We start from the raw sequence: 24,587 nt of genomic DNA on the forward strand, positions 1-24,587 counted from the left end.
CCTGGACTGCATGACCTGAGAGTGGGGGAGGGCAGGTCCCCCAGAGGTGGAGATGGGTCCTGCTGCTGGAGAAGGAGGGGGTGGGGTGCCAGGTCAGCCCAGCCACCCACCTGGCACCACAGGCACCAGAGTCCAGGAGCTGGGCCGAGATGTGCTGGTCACTCCAGGACTCCTGGGTTGGGATCGCTGTTGCTTGTCTATCCTGGCATTTTACCATGAGGTAGCATGGGATGTAATGTGCAATTGGCATGTAGGTGTTTTTTTCTCCCTGTTGAATGGTTCTCTGTTCCACGGTGTTCTACCCCAGCTGCCTCCCCAGGGCCAACCTCTGGGGCATGGGCGTATGTAGAAGATCCTACGCTATAGACAGGCCACCTCTGTCCACCACCCACCCCAATCTTCAGAGCTTCCTGTAGTAGAGGGACTGGAAAAATCATAGTCGTTTATTCATTCAACTAACACTTATTGAGCACCTTGTGTATGCCAGGCACTCATTCATGGCCCCGAGGGGACAGCTGTGAAGAAGGCAGAAGTGGTTGCCCTTGAGGATGTTATGTTCTAGTGGGAAGACAGTAAACAAGTAAACAAATGAGCAAAACAAGATGGTTTTGGCGTGTAATGAAGAAAATGAAACAGGGTGCTGTCCTAGAGGGAGGAAGCCTTTTTTTTTTTTTAATGCCACACTGCATGGCAGGCAGGATCGGGGATTGAACCCGCAGTGGACGTGCGGAGTCTTAACCACTGGACCACCAGGGAAGTCTCAAGGGAGGAAGCGAATTTTAATGGGGTGGTCAGGAAAAGTTTCACTGAGAAGGTGGCCTTTGAGAACCGAGGCCTGAATGAGTCAGGCATGAAGAAGGCAGTGGGAGAGCTTAGGAAGAGGCAACAGCAAGTGCAAAGGTCCTGAGATGGAAGCCAGCTTGACTTGTTCAGGGCACAGAGGAAGGTGGAATGGCTGGAACAGAGTGAGCAGGAGACAAGCAAGAGGTGAGCAGGGGAGGCAGGCAACACTGGCTTTTGTAGGGCCTTGTAGGCAAGATCAAGGAGCTTGGAATGAGCACTGGGTATGATGGGAGGTTCTAAGCAGGTGAGGAGCATGCCCTGACTGTTTTGTTTTTTTCTGTTTTCTTTTGGCTGTGTCGGGTCTTCATTGCTGCACTCGGGCTTTCTCTAGCTGCAGCAAGTAGGGGCTACTCTTTGTTGCAGTGTGTGGGCTTCTCATTGCAGTGGCTTCTTATGGCACAGCACGGGCTCTAGGTGCATGGGCTTCCGTAGTTGCGGTGTGTGGGCTCAGTAGTTGTGGCTCACGGGCTCTAGAGCACAGGCTTAGTTGCCCCGTGGCATGTGGGATCTTCCCGGACCAGGGATCAAACCTGTGTCCCCTGCCTTGGCAGGCGGATTCTTAACAACTGCGCCACCAGGGAAGTCCCTGACTGACCCTTTACAAAGCTCCCTCCAGCTGCTGTGGGGAGAATGGACTAGAAGTGAGGAGAGGGAAGTCCTTGCAGGCACTGCGGGTGGGCGATGAGGGTGAAGGTGGGGTCCAGGATGCTATTTTGTATGGATCCGATAGGTCAAGGGTGACTCCTGGGATTTTGGCTTCAGCGGTTGGGTGGTGGTGAGGTGGTTTCCTGAGCTGAGGAAGGCAGGGGAGGAACAGGGTGTTTTGGAGGGTGGGGCTGAGGAACCAGGAGTTTCACTTTGGACATGATAGGGTTCGAAGAGTCTATTAATCACCCAAGTGGAAACATCAAATAAGCAGATGGATATTTGAGGTTGAAGCTCAGTGGAGGGTCTTGGCAGAAGCAGGAAGTTGTAAGTTTTCAGGAAGAGGATGGACTGGTGGGGCTTCCACCCTCTAGAGCTCACGGGGTGACATCAGGCAGGAGACTTGAGGGTGCGGTGCTAGCAAATGCTTGTGTTGGAGGAGTATGTTGTGACTTCCAAGATGCTTTGTGAATAACAATATTACACAGCCCAGTGAAGAGTTAGATATTATTACTCCTATTTGATAGATGAAAAAACTGAGGCTATGAGAGATGACTCAGTGAAAATGACTGCTGTTTAACAGAGGACCATTTCAGTGAAACAGGGATCAGGCTAAATGTTCTACACCTGTTGTCTCCTTTAATTCTTTAATAGCCCCATGAGGTAAGAATTATTGAGGTGTCACCTGAGGAAATTGAGGCTTAAAGAGGCTAAGGAACTGCCCATGGTCTCATGGAGTGTAAGGGACAGAGTCAGATGTCTGGCCGTCTCCAGAACACAGGTTGTTCCAGGACACTGTGCATTGTCACCCTATACAGTAAGGCCCGGAGAGACAGCTGGCTTCCCCCAAGTCACACAGCAGAAGCGGGCACGGGAATTCCCTGGCGGTCCAGTGGTTAAGACTATGTGCTCTCACTGCCAAGGGCCCGGGTACAGTTCCTGGTGGGGGAACTAAGATCCCACAAGCCGCGCAGTGCGGGCAGTGGGGTGGGGGAGGGACAGGCACGATGGCCAAGAGTTGAACCCCCACGGTTCTCAGCTGGAAGGGACCCTTGCACCCCCCAGGTGACCTTCTCACCCAGTGTGGGACCTCCCTCCGCACGGTTCTGGGCAGGTGGCAGTGCAATTTCAGCCAGGTGGCCCCCAGGACAAGTGCTCACTGTCTCCCCAGGTGGCTCCTTCCACAATTGGTTGCAAATAATTTACATGGTCCCCAGACCCCGTCCCTTCCCATCCTCCCCACCCTGGACTTCACTCTAGGCTGTCCAGTCTTGGCAGCACAAAGGGTCAAGAGCTGGTCATAATTTTCCGTATTAGGGATGGCAAGTGAGTGTCGACGTAGGTGTGGACAGCGTCCCGGTTGGGGTGGCTGCGGGAGCGTGTGGAGGCCAGTCACGGGGGAGAGGGGGGTCGGCCCTGTGCGCTGGAGTGAGGCACCGCACCTGCGCGGCTCTGGGGCCCCAGCCTCCTCTAGTTCCTTCTCGAGGCCGCCTCCTCCCCACCAGGTGGAACGAAGCCCAGAGGGCGATTACACTGCAGTTCACCCATGTGTCATATGAACCGTGTGCCTCAGTCTTTCGGCCCCCAGTCTGCGGCCAAGATCCCACCTGTGGCAGAGCACAGCCAGTCTGCCCCCCATACACCACCAGTCCTAAGTTTCACCTTATGCGCTCGCTGAAAATTCGCGGATCACCTGTTTCGCAGAGTACAGCGGTGCGCAAGAATTTGTCTCCTCCCTTCTCGGCTTTAATGGGCCTTGCTAGCCCCTCTGTGCTGGTTTTTCTCACAGGTTACGGACAGAGCAGATGAGCCACTAAATATCCCGGCGGGCGGTCCTGCCGGCCGCTGGCGTCCCTCCACCTACTCTAACTTCTCCAGCACCTGTCTCGGTCCTAACACGCCCCCAGGTGGCTTCGGATGGTTTCCCGGTTCAGATGGCTCTAGGTTATGGAGAAATGGCGCCGCCTACTGGCCAACCCCCAGGCTTGAGACCGGTCACTGTTCACCCAGAATCATCTTCTCTCTCTCTCCTTGAATTCCTTTGGTCAGCCAGCCTTTGGGTATCGTCCACCACACCCGGACACCTTTCTTTTTCTTTCTTTCTTTCTTTCTTTCTTTCTTTCTTTCTTTCTTTCTTTCTTTCTTTCTTTCTTTCTTTCTTTCTTTCTTTCTTTCTTTCTTTCTTTCTCTCTCTCTCTCTCTCTCTCTCTCTCTCTCTCTCTCTCTCTCTCCCCCCCCTCCCTCCCTCCCTCCCTCCCTCCCTTCCTTCCTTCCTTCCTTCCTTCCTTCCTTCCTTCCTCCCTCCCTCCCTCCCTTTCTTTCTTGGCTGCATTGGGTGTTCGTTGTTTTCTCTCTAGTTGCGGCGAGCAGGGCTACTCTTCGTTCTCGTATGCAGGCTTCTCATTCTGGTGGCTTCCCTTGTTGCGGAGCATGGGCTGTAGGCTCACAGGCTCAGTAGCTGTGGCTTGAGAGCTCCAGAGTGCGGGCTCAGTAGTTGTGGCACTCGGGCTTAGTTACTCTGCAGCACGTGGGATCTTCCTGGACCAGGGATTGAACCCGTGTCCCCTGCATTGGCAGGTGGATTCTTTTTTTTTTTTAAGAAATTTATTTTATTTACTTATTTATTGGCTGCATTGGGTCTTTGTTGCTGCACGAGGGCTTTCTCTAGTTGTGGCGAGTGGAGGCTGCTCTTCGTTGTGGTGTGTGGGCTCCTCATTTCCGTGGCTTCTTTTGTTGCAGAGCATGGGCTCTAGGTGTGTGGGCTTCAGTAGTTGTGGCACATGGGCTCAATAGTTGTGGTGCACGGGCTTAGTTGCTCTGTGGCATGTGGGATCTTCCTGGAACAGGGATCAAACACGTGTCCCCTGTATTGGCAGGCAGATTCTTAACCACTGCACCACCTAGGAAGTCCCTGGCAGGCAGATTCTTAACCACTGCATTGGACACCTTTCTGCATGGGGGATACAGTGAGGAAGAAGGCAGACAAGTCTGTGCCTTCATGGTGCTGGCATCTACCCTGCTTGAGGAGACAGACAGGAAGCTGTAATTGCTATGAAGAAAGAAAAAGAGTATAATGTAAGAGAGCGACTAGGGAAAAGAAATCTCTGTGTCAGAGCAAGTGGCCAGGGGAAGCCTCTCTGAGGAGGGGGCATTTGATAAAGGCTTGAATGATGAGTAGGGTCCAGTCATGTGCAGGTCAAGAAGGGGTGGGTACAGCACATGCAAAGGCCCTCAGGTGGGGACTTCTTTCTGAGTTCAGTGGCAGGAAGGAGACCAATGTGGCCGGATGAGTTAGGGAGTGACTGAGTCGTGGGAGGTGAGGAAGGCCAGGTCATGCAGGACCATGGCAAGGAGCTGGATTATATTACAAATTCGATGAAAACCAGTGGAGGCTTTATGATTCTATAATTTTTTTTTTCTTTCAGCCGTGCAATGCAGCTTGCAGGATCTTAGTTCCTTGACCAGGGATTGAACCCGCTTCCTCAGCAGTGAAGGCACAGAGACCTACACACTGGACCTCCAGGGAATTCCCTCTATTAGTATTTTAGAACAAGAACCTGGATTCCACAGACTGCCCCCAGAGGGGTCTGTGGATAGAATTCAGGGGTGAGGGTCCCTGAACTTGGATGGGAAAAAAATTATGCTTCAATTTTTACTATCTTCTAACTGAAGACTTAACATTTCCTTCTGGTATGAATATAGGCAGCAGAGCACAGTAGTATTAGCAGTGCTTGGACTTTGTCACCAATGGAATGCACAGATATTTCCATATTCTATTACAGTTGTTGCAGGTCTTTTATTTATTTTTAAAAGATTTATTTATTTGGTTGTGCTGGATCTTAGTTGTGGCAGGCGGGCTCCTTAGTTGCAGCTTGCAACTCTTTAGTTGTGGCATGTGAACACTTAGTTGCAGCATGCATGTGGGATCTAGTTCCCTGACCAGGGATTGAACCCGGGCCCCCTGCACTGGGAGCAGAGGGAGTCATCCACTGTGCCACCAGGAAAATGACCTCCCCCTTTTTTTATGTAGATCTTTTAAAATATAGTTTTCAATCATTGCTTTGAAATTACAGTGGTCATCAGGTCTATTGCTTGCTCTTATTATTTAATGGGTTAACAAAGAAGCCCATTGATTACTATTTATCACAATCCAAAATATGTTTCATGCCTGTATTTTAATATAATTGATTTCATTTGAAGTTTTATATATTTTATGTTATGCATTTTTTTCTTTTAATTCTGAGAAGGGGGGAGTAGGTTTTGTCAGACACAAAAGAATTCAGAGCACAAAAAACTGTAGAAAAAATTTTGGTAGGGGACTTCCCTGGCAGTCCAGGGGTTACAACTCCGCCCTTCTGCGGCTGGGGGCCTGGGTTTGATCCCTGGTCAGGGAATTAATATCCCACAAGCTACATGGTGTGGCTAAAAAAAAAAAGATATGGAAAAAAATTTTGGTAGGACTTGTGGATAGATTGGATGGATGAGGGAGAGGGAGGGAAGGAGGGAATCAGGGCTGAGTCCCCAGTTTCTGGTCTGAGTCACGGTGGCTGGGAGCAGTGGTTAAGGTTTTCATGTGGACTCCTCACTGTGAGATCCATTTCATATTGGGATGCATTTTCCCCATCCTTTCCCTCTCCCTGCTGATTCAGAAAGAAATCTGCAGACCCCTCTTTCAGGCTTCTGGAGAGAAGGGGGAATTTTCACTGAGAGTCACATTCCCAGAGAGACAGGAGTTAACAAAGATTTTAATCAACAAGCTAAGTGTTATAGGAAATCAGGAAAATACTAGTAACAAGCCTATTTCTGGCCTTACTTATTTGATTCAATTCAGTGGGCACTTAATGGGGGCTTTCCAGGCTCTGCTAAAAGTTAGGGATACAAGAAGAATAAGACATGGCCTCTACCTTTTAGAGTTTCAGTCTAGCAGAGGCAATGTGTTTGTAAGCAAATGCATTGCATTCTGAGAAGTGCAGCGTAGAGGAAGGTGGGAACAGTTTCAGGGCCTTTTAAAGAAAAAGAAGACGGAGTTCCCTGGTGGTCCGGTGGTTAGGATTGGCGCTTTCACTGCTGTGGCGCCAGATTCAGTCCCTGGTGGAGGAACTGGGATCCCACAAGCCGTGAGGCGTGGCTGAAAAAAAAAAGAAGAAGAAGAAGACAAAATTATAAAACGAAGATTAGATATTGGGGGGTTCTTAGAAGGGTCTCAACAGCGATGTACAAGAATTTTTGTTTCCCCCCACACCCCAACATTGTGTGTCATGCACTGTGGTTAGGTAAAAATAGTATCTCAGGGCAGTTGTAGTTGTGTTTACCTTATTGTGAGTTAATCTGAATTTTTTTTTTATTTAGAGCTGTTTGTATTTCTTTTGCTGGACAGTTGCCAGACCTATCTGTTGGCCAGATTACTATTGGGTCATTATTTTGGTTTTTTTCTTATTGATTTGTAATTGCTCTTTATATGTGAGAGAAATGAACACTTTGTGTCAAGTTGCTTATATTTCCGCCTAGTTTTTTCACTTCCTGGGACATTAAATTGGTCTTTGGAATAATAACAGCATTGAGAGCAATTGAGGGGCATGTGTAATTCCCCCCAATTTGCCAGTAGGAAAAATATTGTACCTGTAAGTAACATAACTTTCAACTACTGTACATAAAGTTGTTAAGTAAATTATGAAGTATCAGTCTTCATTCACTCAACATATATATGTGGAGCACCCACTGAGTACCAGATGCTGTTCTAGGTGCTAAGATTGCAGTGGTAACCAAAACCATCAAGATCACACGCTCATGGGGCTGACATACCACTCACTGAGGGAGATGCACCATGAAAGAGTAAACAGAAAGAGAGATACATTAAGATAGTGATAAGTCTTATGAAGGGGGTGAAATGGAGGTGAAAAAGGGAGGTGTGGCGGTCGACCTAAGCAGGAGTGTAAGAACTAGAACTGCCTGGCAGAGGGAAGAGCAAGTGTAAAGGCCCTGAGGCAGGAGTTGAGGTTAGAAAGACTATCACAGGCCTCAGTATAAAGGGCCTTAGCAGCTGGGTAAGGAGTTTTGATTGTATTATTATGGGCTACAAGAAGCCATTGGAGTGTGTGTCGGGGAGGTGCTTTTTCTTCCGGAAACATCCAAGCCTAAAAGCAGAGAGAATGATATACCTTCACCCAGCCCAATAGATATCAACATTTTGCCAATCCTATTTCATCTATATTCCTCACTTTTTTGGTGAAGGGGCTGGGTTTTGCTTCTTTCTTTTTTTCCTGCCTCATTCCCCTTAATTTTTTTTTCACTAAAGTATAAAAAATACTGAAAAGTACACAGATCATAAATATACAGCTCAACGAGACTCACAAACTGAGCATATCCATGTAACAGGTACCCAGATCAAGAAACTGAATATGGTAGGCTCCCCAGAAGCCCCCGGGATCGCTTCTGGTCTATACCTCCCAGACTTCTAACATGCAAATGGAACTTAAAAATCAAGGGGTAGGCAGGGTTGGTTCCTCCTGAGGGCTGGAGAGAAGGATTTGTTCCAGGCCTCTCTCCTTGGCTTGTAGATGACTGTCTTCTCCCTGCATCTCTTCACGTTGTCTGTTGTCCATGTTTGTCTGTCTCTAAATTTCATATGGGATTAGGGCCCACTCTAATGACCTCATGTTAACGTGATCATCTGCAGAGACTCTATCTCCAAATAAGGTCACACTCTGGGATTCCGGGGGGTTAGGATTCCAACATATGTTTTTGGGGGGAGGGGATGAGGAGGGGACACAGTTCAACTCATAACAGTGCCAAAGAGTTTCCCAAAGTGATTGTACCAATTTAATCAGCCGCCAGGGGCTGGAGCGTTTTAAAGCTAATTCCAGACATGATATCATTTGCCTTGGAAGTGTTTGAAAAGGAAGGAAGACTTGGTCTGATTTACATTTTTAAACGACTCTATTTGTTCTGTGGGAATATAAGACAAGGCAAATATTTCATCAAGAAAGAAAAGATAAATAAAGAGCGAGCCCTCCTGTGATGACTCATGTAGGATGCTCCAGCTTCCTGGGTGCCTTTAGCTCAGGGCCGTGTCCAGAGACCCGTGCTCCGTCCCTTGACAGCTGTGCCAGCCTGCCCCATGGAGCACTCCTCGGGGCTCAGGCGATGCAGGGGGAGGAGCCGGGCCAGCACTCAGGCTGGGTTTCTGTCCACCCCTCTCCCTTCCAGGACATCCAGCAGCTCCTCCAGCTCCAGCAGCTGGTGCTTGTGCCGGGTCACCACCTCCAGCCACCTGCTCAGTTCCTGCTGCCGCAGGCCCAGCAGAGTCAGCCAGGTAAGGCCTCCACCCTGCATAGCCTCCCAGATGCCTCCACAGAACTACTCCCTCTGCCCCCGTCACCCTGTGCTTTCCCTCTTGTCTCCCCAGGCCTGCTACCGACGCCAAATCTATTCCAGCTACCTCAGCAAACCCAGGGAGCTCTTCTGACCTCCCAGCCCCGGGCAGGGCTGCCCACACAGGTGAGTGGTCCACTGAGTGTGTTAGGCTGTGGGTGAACGGCGTGGAGTGCAGGGGAGCGAGGGTCCCCTCTCCATTTGGCCCACCCCACAGCCAAAGGGGCCAAAACAGGAGTCAAGAGCCCTGGGGCCCAGCACTGCTGTGCCACTAATTTGCTATGGGACCCTAGGCAAGCCCCTCTCCCTGTCTGAGTCAGCTTCTTCCTCTGCAGAAAGAGGGGAGTCAACCAGACCAGTGGCTCCTTTTATTTGTTTATGTATCCACTTATTTATTTATTTATTGGCTGCATTGGGTCTTCATTGCTGCACATGGGCTTTCTCTAGTTGCGACAAACAGGGGCTACTCTTCATTGTGGTGCATGGGCTTCTCTTGTTGTGGCTCACGGGCTCTAGACCTCAGGTTCAGTAGTTGTGGCTCTCAGGCTTAGCTGCTCCGAGGGGCATGTGGGATCTTCCCAGCCCAGGGCTCGAACCGTGTCCCCTGCATTGGCAGGCGGATTCTTGACTACTTTGCCAACAGGGAAGCCCCTAGACCAGTGGCTCTTAACCCTTTCTGGCACATGGATTCCTTTGAGAGTCTGATGGAAGATTTGAATCTGACCCCCGTTGCACATGTGCACAAACAAAATTTCAAGGGGTTCCAAGGCTTTGTGTCACGAATGCTTCAGATCTCTTCCAGCACTCCAAATGGGGGGTTTCCCTGAGGAAGGCGTCTGTTGGGTACTAGTTCACGTCCCCTTCCCAGACCAGAGACTGCAAACAAGGGCTCACACTCATTTAAAAACTGAGTTAGTTGTCAACAAAATTCCCAGAAAACGCCAGGTTCCTAGCTTTTTTGGACAAACCAGAAGCTGTGGGAAGGCTGGATCTGCGTCCACAGGTGTGCGCTCAGGCCCCCTCCTGCAAGGCATGAGCTCTCCAGGCTGTCTTGGCGTCCTCCTGCCTGGCCCCCATGGCCTTTCAGGTTGCTGCCTGGGTTCTAAACTTTTTTTCTTTTTTGTCCTTCCTGGCCATGCCGCACAGCTTGCAGGGTCTTAGTTCCCTGACCAGGGATCAAACTTGTGCCCCTGCAGTAGAAGCACAGAGTCCTAACCACTGCACCACCAGGGAATTCCCATGGGTTCTAAACTTCAATAATCATCTTTCATGCTTATGGATTTCAAAGTTCCCTCCTACCTATTTTTCACAACGGCCCTTTAAAAAATATATATGAACTATTTCAGAAAACCTGAAAAGTTTAGATAGTAATACAGGGCTGAGCTGCAATTCTGGAATCCAAAATGCTCAGAAAATCAAGTTGTTCTTGTAATGTGGGCACGAGAAATCATTTGGCTGCAAAACCTGTCTTGACCTGATGCGAGGCAGTGTGTGACTTTTCTTTATCCTTCTTGTGTGATACTGGTGCTTTGCCCTCAGCTGTTGATACGTCCAGATATGGGGTGATGCCTTGACCCTGATGGGGGAGGGTCACATTGTCTATGATATATGCCCCATATAGGCTTTCGAAAATCTGAAAAGTTTTTGAATTCCAAAACACATCTGGCCCCACGGTTTTGGATAGTCAATCAAGGACCTATGTGTCCAACATCCCTGCACCTACCACCTGCTTAGATGTTTTATTTTTAGGGAAATGAAGCATTCCAGAGAGAACTGTTGCTTCCTTGTAAATTCCTCTCGTCGCTCTCCCTGTCTGTTTTTAAAAATACTTTTACTTTCTTTGTCGACTATTCATTTTTTAACCCAGTTCTCTCAACAGCTCCATAGGGTAGGTAGAGTAGCTATGATTGTTCCCATTCTGCAGAGGGGGAAACGGAGGCCCAGGGAGATTAAGAAATTTGCCTGAGTTACCCAGGAATCCGGTAGCAGAGCCAGGCTTTGATTCCCTACCTGAGAGGAGGCTAAAAACCATCACCCCCAGCGCCACCGAAAGAGTGTTTGGTGAAAGGAGATGGCTGCTCCTTATGGAAGTCTGCAGGCTGGGAGGAATGTGCAGAGAATTTCAGGCAGTGAGAGGGCCCTTGTGGGGCGGCAGAGTGTCACCTTGATTGGCAGTGAGTGTGGAGGGGCCACCTGGGGGCAGGTGGAGGGGAGTCTTCAGGAAGAGGCTGGACTGCGGGGAGGGAGGGGGAGGGACTGCGCAGCCAATGCCGAGCCCCATCCTGGTCCTCGGGCCTGCATCCCACCCACCTGCCCACCCCACCAGGCCGTGACCCGCCCCACGCTGCCCGACCCGCACCTCTCGCACCCGCAGCCCCCCAAATGCTTGGAGCCACCATCCCATCCCGAGGAGCCTAGTGACCTGGAGGAGCTGGAGCAGTTCGCTCGCACCTTCAAGCAACGCCGCATCAAGCTGGGCTTCACGCAGGTCTGGGGCCACTCGGCAGGCTAGGCGGTGGGCATGGGGTGACAGGGCGGTGTGACTAGCTGGTGGTCGGGGTGATGGGGTCTAGCCACCCAGTGGACGGAGTGGAGGGCGTAGCCATGTGGTGGGCGGGGTGAGGGGCGTGACCGGCTGGTGAGCCGGGGGAGGAGCGTAGCTCCCTAGTGGGTGGGGTGAAGGGCATAGTCATCTAGGGGGCGGGCGGGGGCGGGGCCAGATGGTGGGCGGGGCTGAGCCTTTTGCCCGGCCCTGACCGCAGCCCCATCCCCAACCCACTGGCTCAGGGTGACGTGGGCCTGGCCATGGGCAAGCTGTACGGCAACGACTTCAGCCAGACGACCATCTCCCGCTTCGAGGCCCTCAACCTGAGCTTCAAGAACATGTGCAAACTCAAGCCCCTCCTGGAGAAATGGCTCAACGACGCAGGTGGGACTTGGGCTGGGGGCTCCCGGGCGGGCGGCAGGCCGGGGAAGGCGCCCTCTCATGCCCCCGTCTCCTCCCGGACACAGAGACTATGTCTGTGGACTCAAGCCTGCCCAGCCCCAACCAGCTGAGCAGCCCCAGCCTGGGTTTCGACGGGCTCCCCGGCCGGAGACGCAAGAAGAGGACCAGCATCGAGACAAACGTCCGCTTCGCCTTAGAAAAGAGTTTTCTAGCGGTGAGGCCCCACCCTTCTGGGCGGCCCTGAGGGCTGGCGGGAGGATGGGCCCGGGGCTAACGAGCCCTCTGCCCGCAGAACCAGAAGCCTACCTCAGAGGAGATCCTGCTGATCGCAGAGCAACTGCACATGGAGAAGGAAGTGATCCGCGTCTGGTTCTGCAACCGGCGCCAGAAGGAGAAACGCATCAACCCCTGCAGCGCGGCCCCCATGCTGCCCAGCCCGGGCAAGCCGGCCAGCTACAGCCCCCACCTGGTACCAAGAGCCCCTCGAGGGGTGGGGCCACAAAGTTCTGGCACACCCTCGCCCCTTGGCAGGCACCTTGTGTGCAGCACAACCTACCTGGTTGTCCACAATTCCTAGAATGGAGGCAGGGAGAGTCACCCTTGGGGACAGACAAGCTGTCACATGGGTGAAGCACAGTCACACAGAGAAACATCATTTCCAGGGAACGGTGGTCTTATGTGGGGGATACAAACACCCACCAACACACAGGGGCACAGCCAAATACAGAGTTATCACAGGATGTAGCCACATGGGGATGGGTACCAGATAGGGGATATAGGCATCCCCCCTCACACAGGCTCCCAACCACACAGACACTGGCAGGGACACCATCGCACCCCTGGGTGCGCACTCAGGCTCACAGCCTGCTCGGGATCAGACACACTGGGACATCCCTTCATCCCACCTAGTGTGGAAAGGGTTGTGACACGACGGAGAGGAGCAAGGGGGCCCGAGGAGCACCCCCCCCCAGCCCAGTGATGCGAGGGAAGGAGGGACCATCTGAGCTGAGTCATAAGGACAAGAGAGAGTTAGCCAGCCAGTGAAGAGCAGGCAAAGGCATCTCTGTGTGCAAAGGCCTAGATGCTAGAGTGTGCGGATCCTGATATGAGGAGCCCAGTGCGGTTTAGTGTGGTTGCAGCTGGAATATTTAAAAATGAGTGTGGGGGGGGGTGGGGGTGGGGGATGGGCAGGGCCCAGACACCAATGCAAATGCTGAAGGAGCTTCAACGTGAACCATAGACAGTGAGGCGCTAAAGATGAGTTTTGACCCTGGGGGGGACTGGGGTTGAGTGAGGCTTCTGGTGTTGATGGAAAGATGAGACTGGAGGCAGGGAGGCTCAGAAGGAGACTAGTGGATGGTCCCAGAAAATCAAGCAATATAACATCTCAATACTGGGATGCAGAGACACACCTTATCCTCATAACCCACCCCACCCCCTAGCCTCACAAGCACGTGTGCTTGCATGCTTGCACATATACACACCTACATACTTCAGACCTGCAACTGGATAGTGTCAGAGGAGAGGCAGGGAATGACTGCCTCCTGTCTGTGGCCCAGGGTCACCTAGGGCGAATGTGACAAAAGCTGATGGAAAGCACCTGGCACGATACAAACATAGACTTGCACCCAGAGCCCCCTTTCCCTGTCTCGGAGGCAGAGGCGCAGGGGTGGTACCCACAGGGAGCACCATGGGAGCTGCTGGAAGACAGTGGCCTAACCATGTCTCTTTCCTCTCTCCCCAGGTCACACCCCAAGGGGGCGCCGGGACCCTGCCATTGTCCCAAGCTTCCAGCAGTCTGAGCACAACAGGTCAGAGAGGGCAGAGGATGGGGCGGGGGGAGGTACTGGGAGAACACAGTGCAGGCGGCAGCCCGAGGTGCTCAAGCGGCTCAGGGCATCCCTGGGCCTCAAGGTTGAGCCTGGGGGGCGGGGGCATGGGGAGTGGGCAGCCTTGCCCCTCCCTGGCAGAGCAGCTCAGGCTTCATCTGCTCCATAATCTTATGTGAGAAAAGCATGGGGCTGATAAAGGCGATGTACTTTGGTTCTGTTTCTGGCATTTATAAACTGTGCGAACTCCAGAAGTGACCTCACCTCTCTGAGCCTCAGCTATAAAATTATTGGGAATGTATCATACATACAGAAGCTATATCCATGACTATATACATACAAAAGTGTATATGTGCACTTTTGTACCCAAAGCCCTCCTTTTCCCCTTCCTGGGGTAGGGCATGTTTAACACCATGTATAAGAATAACATAAAAACAAACACCACGCTGTCCTTCCCCAGGTTAGGAAATAATAACTGGAAGTTTATAAAGTAGTAGGGGTGTGCCTGGCCCTGGTCTAAACTCTTTATAAAGAATATTGACTCACTTAATCTTCACACCCATTTTATAAGATGGGTACTATTATCGTCCCCATTTTTCAGATGAGGGAACTGAAGGCCAGAGAGAGGTGAAGGTGGGCGCCCAAGGGCACCGCTGGGACGTGACAGAACCAGGAGCTGCTGTCCTGCGCCTCTGGCCTGAGCCGGCTGCCCTCGGAGCCCTCTCAGCCTCAGCGCGCACAGCTGCACCTTCCGGCCTGGCCGCTAGAGGGAGCCATAGGGCTCTGTCTTCTGGGCACCCCCAGTTCTTTGTTAATGTAAAGGGGCCCAGAGCGGAGATTCAGGGCTGGATAAGTGCACAGCGCACAGGCTCAGTGGGTGGCAGGTGCTCTTACTGCGATTACCGTCACCGTGGCAGAGGCACAAAGAAATGGCTGTGGGAAGAAAGGGCAGGAGGCCCAAGTGTGTTCTGACTGAGGAGATGCTGTGGGGACCGGGCAGGGAAGACGAGCGGGAATCGACCTCGGTGGAGGACGAGTGGAAGCTGAAGTCACTATCTCTCTGTCTCTCTCTGGCAGTTACTACCTTATCCTCAGCTGTGGGGACCCTCCACCCCAGCCGGACAGCTGGAGGGGGTGGGGCCGGGGGCGGGGCCGCGCCCCCCCTCAATTCCATCCCCTCTGTCACTCCCCCACCCCCGGCCACCACCAACAGCACAAATCCCAGCCCTCAAGGCAGCCACTCGGCTATCGGCTTGTCGGGCCTGAACCCCAGCACGGGGTAAGTGGGCAGCTGCAGGTAGGCGGCTGTGGGGAGAGGCAGGGTCGCTGCTGCTTCCAGGGTAGGAAGCTGTGCCCCCAGTTCTGTGGGAGGGTCTCTGCCCCTGCTAATGCCTCTGCTTTGCCTCTTGCAGAAGCACAATGGTGGGGTTGAGCTCCGGGCTGAGTCCAGCCCTCATGAGCAACAACCCTTTGGCCACTATCCAAGGTGCGTGCTGCCTCATGTCACTCCCATCGTCACCAGCCCTGTCCCCTGGGGCCTCGAGCCCCCCCCTCCCCGCCCCTCCATTGCTGCTCCAGCCACGCCATCCTGCCCCTGCTCACTGCATCGCTTGCCTCTTCATCCCCATCTCACCTTTGGGGAAGGTGTGAGGGGCGCTGATGGGGGTCTGTGGGTCAGATGGGAAGACAGGGGGCACTGCGGGTGGGACACTGGAAGACACCCCCAGCCCAGCCTCTCTCTCTCCCTGCCAGCGCTGGCCTCTGGTGGAACCCTGCCCCTTACCAGCCTTGACAGCAGCGGGAACCTGGTGCTGGGGGCGGCTGGCGCGGCCCCAGGGAGCCCGGGCCTGGTGACCTCGCCGCTCTTCTTGAACCACGCTGGGCTGCCCCTGCTCAGCGCCCCGCCTGGCGTGGGCCTGGTCTCGGCAGCCGCTGCGGCTGTGGCCGCCTCCATCTCCAGCAAGTCTCCTGGACTCTCCTCGTCCTCGTCCTCCTCCTCCACTTGCAGTGAGGCGGCAGCACAGACCCCTGGAGGCCCAGGGGGGCCCGAGGTAGGGTCCAAGCCCGAGTGAGGGCCCGCCACGCCTCCCCTCCTCCTCCTCTGACCCCTGCCTCTGTCCCCTGCCTGGGAAGAGGGCGAGGAGGACAGTGGTGGGGGCGCAGAGGGTCTGCGGAACAGGAGTAACAAGGGAGGAAAGACCAAAAACAAAAAACAAAAAACAACCAAGCAACCAAAAAGAAAGAAAGAAAGAAAGAAAAGAAACCAACAGAAAAAAGAAAACCAAAAATAATCACAAAGAAACCAGCTGCCCCAAAGGAACCAGAGGTGAAAAACAAACATTAAAAAAAAAAACAAACCAAAAACCCAAAAACAAACAAAAAAATCCCTCACCAAACCGAACAAACCAAAAACCAGTCTCGAGCCAGACCTCAGTGTGCTCACCCTCACTGCTACGACACCAAATAAGAACCCCAGCCAGGGGCGGAGAAGCCTCAGCAGGGCGGACCTTCTGCGGGCCCCTGGCTGTGGGGCCCAGCCTCCCCACTGTGCGGGGTGGGGACCAGAGAAGGAAGATGAGGATGTGCCAGCCTCCCAGCCCCAGCCCCCAGCCCTGGGCCAGCCAAGACAGGGCACAGCCTGGGGCCGATGGGGGGGCTCAGAACCGCTCGCCAAATATTCTTTTCCAGAAGGTGAAAGAGAAAGGGCCTGAACAACCTTACACCAAATATTCAGTAGCTTCATCCAAAGGATGTACAGAATTTTTAGTGTTGTGCTCAACAGAATGTGTCCTTGTCATGTATCCCTGTCTCCCCTGGCCCCCAGCTCTCCCCGCCTGGGCAGGGGGGGAGTCTCACTTTAACCTCCTCCCTCCCCCAGCCAGGGGAGTGTTCAGGAGAAGGCCTGGGATGACTTTTCACCCCTTGTACCTGCCCCTTTTTCCCTTTGAAGGGTGGGCTAGGCCGTTTTGCCAAGTTCTAGCTCTCACATGTCCCCCCTCAACCCTGTCACCCTCCTCTGCTCTGGAATCTCCCCCGATCCCTAGTCTGAGGGAAGGTGGAAGTTTCAGGCAAGAGGGGATGAGGTGAGGGCATTCAAGTTGTCTTTTTTTCCATCCTCGTCTGTCAGTTTCCCTGAAAAAAAAAAAAAAATTCATATTCCAGTGCCTATCCGTGGGATCCTTCACGTTCTTTGACATTGACCAGAAACCAAAAAGAGAACTCACCTCGCTCTTCCCACCCTGTGCCCCTCCGATACTGGCAGATGCCTCTTCCTCTCCCCCCTCACACACGCACACACGCACGCACCCCAGAGGTGGGGTTCCTCGAGATGGCGTCCCCATCAGGGTTCGTGTGGCGGGGACAGTGCCATGGCCCGTGGTCCCCATCCGAGAGGGCGCTGCGGTGGCCACCACTCCCACAAGACCTTCCTCGAGTCTTGGCTGGACCCTGTGTTTGCCCAGCCCTGGACGCATCTTAACGGACAGAGGAGAGACGCTGCTGGGAGCCACGTTGCCCTCCTGCTATTGTGGAGGCCAACAAAGTTTTGAACCAAAAACAAAAACAAAAAACCAAACAAACAATAAATTAAAACTAGAAAAAAAAAGAATTTATAGATATATATATATTTAAGGGAAAGAAGACGAGGACTCTTCAAAGAATAAGAAGGAGCCGCGAGGTGGAGCCAAGCCCCTGCACCAGTGGTCCAGGCCCTTGGTCCCCGAGGCGGATGGAAGGACGGATGCTTCTTTCTCTTCACAAATACCTCATGGACGTCGTCTTCGGGAAAGCCGGAGGGAGGCGGCTGGGGCAGGGCCTGTCCCTCAGCCAGGGCAGATGGAAGTGGGTGGGCAGGGCTGAGAGAGGGTGTCAGGGACAGGGGTGAAGAGCCCAGAGCTCCCCGCCCCCCCCCCCCCAATCAACTGAAAAAGCTTTAAAGAAAAACAAAACAGGAAAAAAGGAATAAGAAAGCAAAAAAGAATGGACTAAGGAAAGCTAACAAACTTTCGGGTGGTTTGATTCCTCCTTTGAGTTCTTCTTCTGTTCTCTTCAGTCTGTCCTCTCCCCTCTGTCTCCTCCTTTTTCTCGGTCTGTCTCTTCCTCTTCCTTCCCTCCTCTCTCACCTCTCTCAATCTCCTTCTTTCTGTGTCTCTCCTCAAACCAAAGTGTTGCTGTGAAGGACGTGAGCCATTGAAATCAGAGTGGCCCCCGCCCTTCGCTGGGCAGGAGCAGAGGGAGGGGAGAGCCCGGGGAGATGGGCAGTACTGCTGGACACTCCGAGGAGAGGCAGACAGAGCCTTGGACGCCACCCTGGGCCCTGAGGTCTCAGCGTTCTCTTTCTTTCTTGTCTCCCTTCTCCCACCCGGGAAATGAAACTGTTGGGCTGGGCCACGGAGGCAGCAGAGACTCGGCTGTTTCGGGGGTCTCGGGGTGCCTTGTTTGGGCAGCGGTGGAGTGGCTGCCCCTCCCACCCTGGCACCGATGGGGCCTGGCATGCCGTCGACCCATCCTCGCCAGAATGTAAGCATCTCCGCTGAACCGACTCCCTGCCCTTACCCTACCTCTGAGTTTGTCCATTTTTATTTCCTGAAGAGAAGGGACTGGCTAGAGGGCCTGGGCCCCAGCCCAAGGGTGGAGAGGGGGCCAAGGGCTCCTGAACAGATAGGAGGGACATGTGAGCAGAGCCAAGTGAAAGGAATTACAACCAAAAACCCCTCCAAGAAGACAGGCAGCATGGAAGGCATGGTGGAGATGACTCAAACAAAAACTATGATTCTAGACCAAAAAAAAAAAAAAAAAGAAAAAAAGAAAAAAAAGAAAAAAAAAAAAAAGAGAGAGGAAAAAAAAGGAAAAAAGAAAAAGGAAGGAAAATCCAGGACTCACCACCACCCACTTCATCCTGCTTCCTCCCCATCAAGTCCTGCCACCTGGGACCTCTCCTCCACCCCAAGTGTGGGAGGAGTGGGGCAGAGGGGAGAGGAGGAAGCAGGGGGCAGGGATGGGGCTGATGCCCTGACATTGGTGGAGGAACCCCCGTGCAGCCGGGGTGGTGGGGACCCTCCCCATCCAACCCCCATAACTGGGAAAAGAAAAACAAGAGAAAAAAGAAAATTCCTGGGAGGGGGAAAAATAACCAAATCCCAAGCTTTAACTACAGCTGTGAAACCAAATATTGGGAAGGGGGTGGGAGGGAGGGAGGGGCACGTGTGCCCCAGGTCTCCCCCCTGGGCCCCCCTCCCCCGAGGACTCGAGATAAGGCACCAAATACCTCATAGAACTTTAATGTTAGAAAATGGAAACCAAATATCGTTGGCTGGGGGCCAGCCAGGGCAAGGGGCTGGGGGGCTGAGGGAGCCAGGGTTGGGAAGGTGATGGGGGATCATGCCCCCCACCCCCTCTGCCCCTTCCACTCCAGTCCCCCCGTCTCGACTCCGGGAAACAAAACTATCTCATCGTTTTTATTTTGTGGTCTGTACAGAGCCTGTGTCCGTGTGTCTGTGTGCGAGCGAGAGAGTTGGGGGACTGGGGAACTTTATGTGGGGTTGGGGAAGGAGACCCCAGGCCAGGTTCTGGGCTAGGTGAGATGTCTGAGGTGGGGGGCCAGGGGCCTGGGCTAGGAAGGATGATGAGTGGATTGGAGAAAGTGGGAAACCTCTGAATTTCTCCTCCCCAACCCTGACCTCCTACTTGAAGGAGGGACAGAGAATGGGCCTACCTAATGGTGGGGCCTTTTAATTGTGCCAAAAAAAAAAAAAATGCCAGTAACTGAAACACCTCTCTCTGTTCTCTTCTGGGAGGGTGGGGGCTGGAAGTGGGAGGGAGGACTGGGGGAGGGTAACTGGGGGTCGGTGAAGATGAGGAACCCAAGCCCCTGTATGAATTGGGGCTAAGATCAGTAGGAGGGGTAAGGCTGTGAGCTCCCCCCACATCTCCTCCCTAGGGAAGGCCAAGAGAGGGTCTCCAAGCCCTGCACCCTGGGACGATGGGGTAAGGGACTAGCCACGTGGGCAGGGGGAACCTCTTGACCTGGCTAGATTCCCTCCCCTACCCAAATCGCAGGGTGTCTCTCTCTCCCTTTAGCCCAGGGTAGGGGGAACTGAGTGAGAGAGAGAGAATGAGACAGACTGAGCAAGACTGAGACACGCGGGCCCCACTGGCCTCTGAGTGGGAAAGGCAAGTGCGAGAGATAAAGGCCTCCAAGAGAAAAAAGAAACAAACCAAAGATTTAACCATTAAAAAAAAAAAAAAACCCACAGACAACTCCGCTACCTTTTTATACGTTGGAAAAAAAAGTGAAAAAAATTAAAAAATAAAAATTTAAAAAAATACACAAAAACTCCAAGCCGCAGTTCCTTCATGCGGTTTGAACTTTGACCTCAGCAGTCTCCAAAGCAAGATGACGATGAGAAAGAACAAAAGAAAAAAGAAAAAAGAAAAAATAATGTATATTTTTAAGTATTTGTCCTTGAGATGTTAGCTCCTTGTTAAACACAAAAAAGGAGAGAAAAATCCAGAGAGAAGTGTTGCTGGGACGGAGACAACTATTTACTATGTCTGTGACCCCTCCCCTCTGCCTCCCCTTCCTCTCCTCTTCCCTTTCCTCTATCCCTGCTGCCCCTTCCCCAGCCTATCCCCCAAGCCCAGGGGCTCAGTATTTATTTATTTATATAACTGCAGGGTGACTGGGGCCTCTCTCCACAACTTGTAGAGAGGTCCTTTGGATCATGGTAGGGTGGAGAAGGGGCAAGGAATCTTTGGGGAAGAGCAGGGGCCTGATCTTTGGTCAATTCCCCTCTACTAGCTGCTTTCTGGCTTCTTATCCCACTGCTGCCACCATCACCTCCCAGATCCAAGGCTGCACTAGGGCAAGGTGACCATCCCACCTTGTAAAGGTCCAATTGGCTCGGCCCTTTCTGGGGTGGGTGTCTCTCACCTACTCATTTGAAAGACCAGGTTGGAATGCGGATGGGAAGAGGTGGCAAGTAGTGGGCATGAGAGACCAAGAAGTGGCACCTGGAAATCAAGTAGGCCCTGGAGGAGACCTGCCTCTCCTCCATTCTCACCGTTAGCCCCCTTTTCAGTTCTGTTTGACCCCTGTGTTGGTAGCCCCTCCCTTCCCATCCTGTACCCACTCCCTGTCTCTTCTCGTGGTAGCGGGTTAGCGTTTCAGTGTTCTTAACTCCAATCTGCTTGTTCATTGTACAATGTGCTTCTTTTAAGGCCCCATTTTTGTAACTTGAGTGTGTCATTCATCTGAACAACATCAAAAAAATAAAAAGTTAAAAACTGTACAGAGAGAAATGCTGCCTGCTCTCCCTTGGTCTCCTCTCTGTCTTGGGAAAGGTGGCAGGGAAATTGGTACAGGGTGGGTGTGTGTGTGTGCTGGGGAGGGGAGGGCTTTAATTCTGTTCTGTGAATGTTCAAAAGTAAGGTCTGAGCAATTTTTTTTCACCAATTAAAAAAACAAGTCTCGGAACTTAGAATGAATTCAAATTCCTGAATTTAAATCTCAGTTCTGCCATTTTATAGGTATGTGACCTTCAATATGTGAGCTTCAGCGTCCACATCTATAATACAGGAACAATATGTAGCCTGTAGGGTTCCAAGAATTAAATGAGATCATGTAGGTGCTTAGGACAGATGTCCAGCACACTGACTTCAATAAATGAGAACTATGAGAAAGGAAGCTAGTGATTAATTCCCTACTTCCATCCCCAGAGGACCAACAAGACCCTTTAAAAACAGAGTTGACTTTGAAGTTGTCTGGTGGTACAAGATACACACCTGACTTTTTCAGAATGACATCAGCTCTCTCATTCACTCAAATGTTTATGTCCATCTTGACTAAGTCATTTGACAGGAACAAGTATTTCACAGGCCAGACCATGGGCTGATCCCCAGGACCTCACTGCTGAAAATCATTAATGATGTCAGTAACTGGGTTTTCTCACTGTCATCAGGTCATCTTGTCACTGTTCTACCCTCTGATGTATGCCTGGTACACAGGTCCTGGGATTCTTTAAGTTCAATAGCGAGGGATAAGGGAACGGGAGGAAGGAAAAGAGTAGAAGAGGGTTTGATCATTTCGAAAGATAAAAAGTATTAGCACTTTGGGAATTCCCTGAAGGTCCCAGTGGTTAGGACTCTGCACTTCCACTGCAAGGGGGCATAGGTTCAATCCCTGGTCAGGGAACTAAGATCCTGTAAGCCGTGTGTGGTGCTGCCAAAAAAAGAAAGAAAAAGTTTTGGCAAGACAGAAAAAAGTGCTTCTTCAACTCTCAAGCCAAGTCAGTAGGGATGGGGGAGTGGGATGTTGGGTGTGGAGGTTCAGAATAGTACCCTGAGGAAGGTCATTTGTTCCAGGCCCCTGCCTGTAGGGGGTGTGGTCAGAATCATATAGAACCAAAAGGTCTTTGTTTCCCAGACCAGCCTGTGACAAGCACAGATGCCACACCTGAGAGCACTCTGGAGCTGAACCAGGCATCCACTTGTAGCCCTGTAAATGTGCTCAGCGACTCCACACGGCCCCTCCTGTAGTCATACTTGGGCCTCATATTGTCAAGAACATATTGTCACTAGAGGACCACTGTTCTGTCCCCTTGACAGTTCTGCTTAAGTAGCTTCAACATCCAACTAAAACCAAGCGATGCAAGCTTCTTCTTAGTGGGGTCTGCAAGCCACCTGCAACAGAATTGATGTGTTCAAAATGCAGATCCTAGGTCTCATCAAGACATGCTTGCGGGATCCAAATCTCTGGGGAAATTGCCTGGGGAATTCCCTGGTGGTGCAGTGGTTAAGAATCCACCTGCCAATCAGGGGACACAGGTTCGATCCCTGGTCCGGGAAGATCCCACATGCCGAGGAGCAACTAAATCTGTGCACCACAACTACTGAGCCCACATGCCACAACTACTGAAGGCATGCACCGAGAGCCCGTGCTCCACAACAAGAGAAGCCACCGCAGTGAGAAGCCCTTGCACTGCAATGAAGAGTAGCCCCCACTTGCCGTAACTAGAGAAAAGCCCGCTCACAGCATTGAAAACCCAATACAGCCAATAAATATTTTAAATGTTGAATGAAAAAATAAAATATTGAATGGGTAACGTATAAGATTTACTTCCCCTATAGATCTAATCACAGGACGATTTATAAAATAAAAACAAAAAAAACTTTTGCCTGTCCAACTCAAACCCCTGCACCCAACAAGAGTTTGATTAGTGCCATCTTTTTCAGGACAGTGGTCCAACTGATGACCATGGAAGTTTCAGTGGGGTGACGGTGAAGGACTCTTGTTCATAAACACGTTTGCACACATAAACTTTTCTCAGAGTGGGAGTGTAAAGTTCTCATTAGAGGCTCTAAAAAGGAGCCACAGTAGAGGAAGAGTGATCCCCCCACTGTCACAGAGCTGCTTCTCTGCTGAAAGCATCTTTCTCCTGGGGTCAACCACAACCCTCAGCGTTTCTTTCCTCCATCCCTGTCCCTTGATTCAGCCTGATGTTTATCTGGTTTTGCAAAGATAAATCCTCCAATTGTTCTAAGCATTTATTTGATATGACTTTCTGGATGTTACAGCTCTTCTTGAGAGGAGGCAGTTTGAGAATGAATCTTTACCTGTGGGTTAAGGGGCTCTGGCATGCTGGGATAAGATGGCTCGAGTCCTTTCTGCAGGGTATGAGGTTACTGAAAGATGGTGCCCACGATGAACACACTGGTTGAAAACAACTACTTAACAGAAAAGTGCTCTTCTTCATCAGGAGCTGTCAAGACATCAAAAGGCTGAGTGCTTTACCTTTTTAAAAATGAAGAAAATAACCATAAGCCCCAGTGCCCACAGAGGGCTACAGGATTGCTGAAGGGAGTCGAGAGTAATGGAGAGGCTCAGTGGGCAGCTCTCAGGCCTCCCTCTCCTCGTTTCAATGCAAACAGCTTCCCTTTACCTCTCATTTACTAGGGCTCCATTAAGAATTCTAACAAAAAGACTACAGTAAGCTTGGGGTGGGGTTACTTTTCTTGAGGTGTGGCCCTTAGAGACGGGACTAGCATAGGAGCTGAGCATTTCCACCAGTCACGCACTCACCATCTCCTTTCTCCACCACCCTCCCCCAAGTATGCAGAAGGCAGAAGTGTAAAGGAATGTGTATAGGTGATTAAACCAAAGCAAACTACACTGAAATTCAAGCTCTGCCCTATCTGGGTTGAATGACCTTAGGCAAATCACTTCACCGCTTCTGACTTCAGTTTCCTTTCCTACAAAATGTTCTCTTCCCAGGATCAGCGTGAAGATTATTCCAAAAAATGTAAGAAAATATGAGACAAATTAGGCATTCAAACATCAGTCAGCCACCCCACCCACCCCTCTCCCAACAAACATCTGTTGGCTGAGCCAGAGTCCACATCCAGGTGGGTGTCAGAGCATCTCCCCTTGTGAGACTTCCTACCCCCAGAAACTGTTACTCAGAATCTTCTCCAACCCCACAGCTGGATCTTGTCCCAGAAACCACCTCTTCTACTGCCCTGGAGAGCATACCTTTCCAAGACTTGCATCTGCCTTCAGGGATCCAAAGTGAGAAAACCAGATGGCCTTAGAGGAGACGGCACACATCAGGCCAGAGAGTAGGGGGAGAGGGGTGGTGAGAACAACCTGAAGATTTTCCTAACTGTTCCTGCCACAGCAGAAACAGCTTCAAGCTTTTCTATGGAGCTGTGGGGACCTCTAGTGGCAAGAGAACCATGCTGCCCCCATCTACCACCAGAGTGAAGTCCCTGCTCCGCGAGAGCCACGCCCATGGACTCCAGGTCCTCCTCTTTAATTCCCATTTACTGTGCTCCACTACTTGCCAGGCCCTGTTCTAGGCACTGGAAATGCTGCCATGAAAAGTCAGACCCGAGAACCAGGGGCTCACAGCTCCCAAATTCCACCACCCCACATAGCCGGGCAGGACAAAAGCACA

The 24,587-nt window shown here is 51.8% G+C and overlaps 1 protein-coding gene across 5 annotated transcripts in view; it reads left to right on the top strand.

Annotated features, from left to right (window-relative positions):
* Positions 1-16,798, top strand: part of POU2F2 (POU class 2 homeobox 2) — a 32,609-nt gene extending 15,811 nt beyond the window's left edge. For 2 of the 5 annotated variants that reach the window (XM_057711630.1, XM_057711627.1), the window contains 10 exons: positions 8,695-8,800; positions 8,894-8,985; positions 11,234-11,347; positions 11,647-11,788; positions 11,872-12,020; positions 12,099-12,275; positions 13,551-13,617; positions 14,713-14,914; positions 15,048-15,121; positions 15,388-16,798. In XM_057711630.1, coding sequence (XP_057567613.1) covers positions 8,695-8,800; positions 8,894-8,985; positions 11,234-11,347; positions 11,647-11,788; positions 11,872-12,020; positions 12,099-12,275; positions 13,551-13,617; positions 14,713-14,914; positions 15,048-15,121; positions 15,388-15,707 — 1,443 coding nt within the window. In that variant the 3' untranslated portion in view covers positions 15,708-16,798. Of the gene's footprint in view, positions 1-8,694; positions 8,801-8,893; positions 8,986-11,185; positions 11,348-11,646; positions 11,789-11,871; positions 12,021-12,098; positions 12,276-13,550; positions 13,618-14,712; positions 14,915-15,047; positions 15,122-15,387 lie in introns of all 5 variants that reach the window. The other 3 variants (XM_057711628.1, XM_057711631.1, XM_057711632.1) reach the window with 3 other exon arrangements.
* Positions 16,799-24,587: the final 7,789 nt, after the last annotated feature.

Source organism: Hippopotamus amphibius, chromosome 16 (genome assembly GCF_030028045.1).
Source record: "Hippopotamus amphibius kiboko isolate mHipAmp2 chromosome 16, mHipAmp2.hap2, whole genome shotgun sequence".
Taxonomy (NCBI): Eukaryota; Metazoa; Chordata; class Mammalia; order Artiodactyla; family Hippopotamidae; genus Hippopotamus; species Hippopotamus amphibius.